The sequence below is a fragment of the Loa loa genome (assembly GCF_000183805.2).
Source record: "Loa loa unplaced genomic scaffold supercont3.1488, whole genome shotgun sequence".
Classification (NCBI taxonomy): Eukaryota; Metazoa; Nematoda; class Chromadorea; order Rhabditida; family Onchocercidae; genus Loa; species Loa loa.
Genome location: NW_018109668.1, coordinates 1 through 1,854, shown reverse-complemented (window position 1 = coordinate 1,854; position 1,854 = coordinate 1). Strand labels below are relative to the sequence as shown.

The 1,854-nt window shown below is 22.1% G+C and overlaps 1 protein-coding gene across 1 annotated transcript; it reads right to left on the bottom strand.

Moving 5' to 3' along the window:
- Positions 1 to 1,118: 1,118 nt before the first annotated feature.
- LOAG_15074 (hypothetical protein) lies at positions 1,119 to 1,709 on the bottom strand (the record flags this gene model as incomplete). The annotated part of the gene is made up of 2 exons (XM_003150566.2): positions 1,119 to 1,406; positions 1,626 to 1,709. Coding segments are annotated over 2 exons (372 nt in total), but the record flags the coding sequence as incomplete, so codon positions are not given.
- Positions 1,710 to 1,854: the final 145 nt, after the last annotated feature.

Below are 1,854 nucleotides of genomic sequence, written 5' to 3'. Positions count from 1 at the left end.
AAAAAACAACAATAAAGTTTCATTTGTGCAGTATATTAGCTTGACATATTAGTTGACCGCCTGAAAAATTCATACTAATAGATTCTTTAAATGAACAAATGAACAAATGCGCATTTTATATTTTCACTATCTTAACAAGTTTAATTTCTAAAAAAAAAAAAATATGCAAATTTTAAACGTAGAAGTGCAAAAAAGTGCCTTTATACATTTGCATAACAATGAAACATAAAAATATTTGAGCTAAAGCTAAACATTCTTTAAAAACTCTCAAATTTCAATATTTTTATAAGAAAAAAAAGAACTTATAGGAGATTGTAATTAGATTATTGTAATTAATTAAAAATATTTTAAGCATTACCCTTTTGCAATCTGATGATTATTGCTTAGATAAATTAGCACTTGTAGAATGATTATGTTTGGATTTTGTCGAATGATTTTCCTTTGCTCTCATCGATGTTGATGATATTATTGGTGTAAAATTTGTTACCTGAAAGGTAGGCATGTAATAATTTCATAAGCTATCCTAATTAAATGTTTGATAAATCGTTTTCAAAAATTTCTAAAATGCTTAATATTTATTAACAGAATTATTTGTTTCAATTTATGTTTTAAATTTTAAAAGATTGAAAAATTAATTGATAAAAATTTAGCTGTTAATTTAATAAATGTTAATTTACAAACATAATTTTTGCTAATTATGAAATTCTTTGAAATGTTTTAAGAATTGCAAAAAAAAAAGAAAAACATTGCATATCTTTAAATTTTAAACTTTATTTTAATTTTTTTCCATTGTTTATTTTAAAACTTTTTTTTTTCAACTAAAATTTGATTATTCTTATCGTAAGCAATAATATAAATTGAAAGCTAAAATTTAAACATTCAAAAATTTCAAAAACTATTTAATTTATTCATTCCAATACGAAATGTAAATTTGATATTTTAATAACAAAGGAAAAAAAAATTTTTATGCAAAATTCTATTTGTTGAATTTTATGAATACAAAGTTTTCATTTTATTTTTTTATCAATGCTTAAAGTTTTAGATGCTACAATAATTGGTTACAATAAACTTGATGAGAATATTATTCATATTCTATTTCATATTTTTTATTAATTTACCTTTGTGTCACATTTTCCCGAAGCATTATCATCACTGTAATTTTTAGCGGTATTAGTAATAGTAGTACTGTAAGTTGAGCTTGAAGAACTTTTACTAGCAGATTTATCATCGTGAGATGATTGTGTTAGTTTTTTTTTGGATTGAGAAGAGTTTGAATTGATAATCATTTCTTCTAAAATAAATGTAGCTGTTTTGGTTCCTAATTCTGTTGATGAATGAAATGATACGATTGAACTTTCGCTGGAATTACTGGACATTTGTTCAGTTCCGGTTTCCTCAATGGATAGCTAAAATAGAATTGTTATTTGATAAAGTTAAGAAAAATTTCTAACATTTATAAGTTTAATTTTCAAATTAAAAAATTTTCAAAAATTTTGAAAATTTTAAATCAAAAACTTTTTTTTAAATTTTTAAATCAAAAATTTTTCAAATATGTATATTTTTTTCCTCTTTTTCAATCTTTTCCGACAAATTTAAATATTTTAAAATTAAAAAATAACACTTACTTGTGCCATAATCTCATCATTGATATCTCTCAATCTGCTTTTTCGTCCTTGCTTACCTTTCTTACCTTTTTTGTTATAAGACATCCTTCTTTAGCAAATAATTATTAATTTCTAAAATTAGTAGAAAGTATAGTTGACAAAAAAAAAGAAAAAAGGTCATCATTTTTAACCACAACTTATCATATCATTCATCCATGTTTTCTTTTTTTTTGTTCAAACATATTTAATC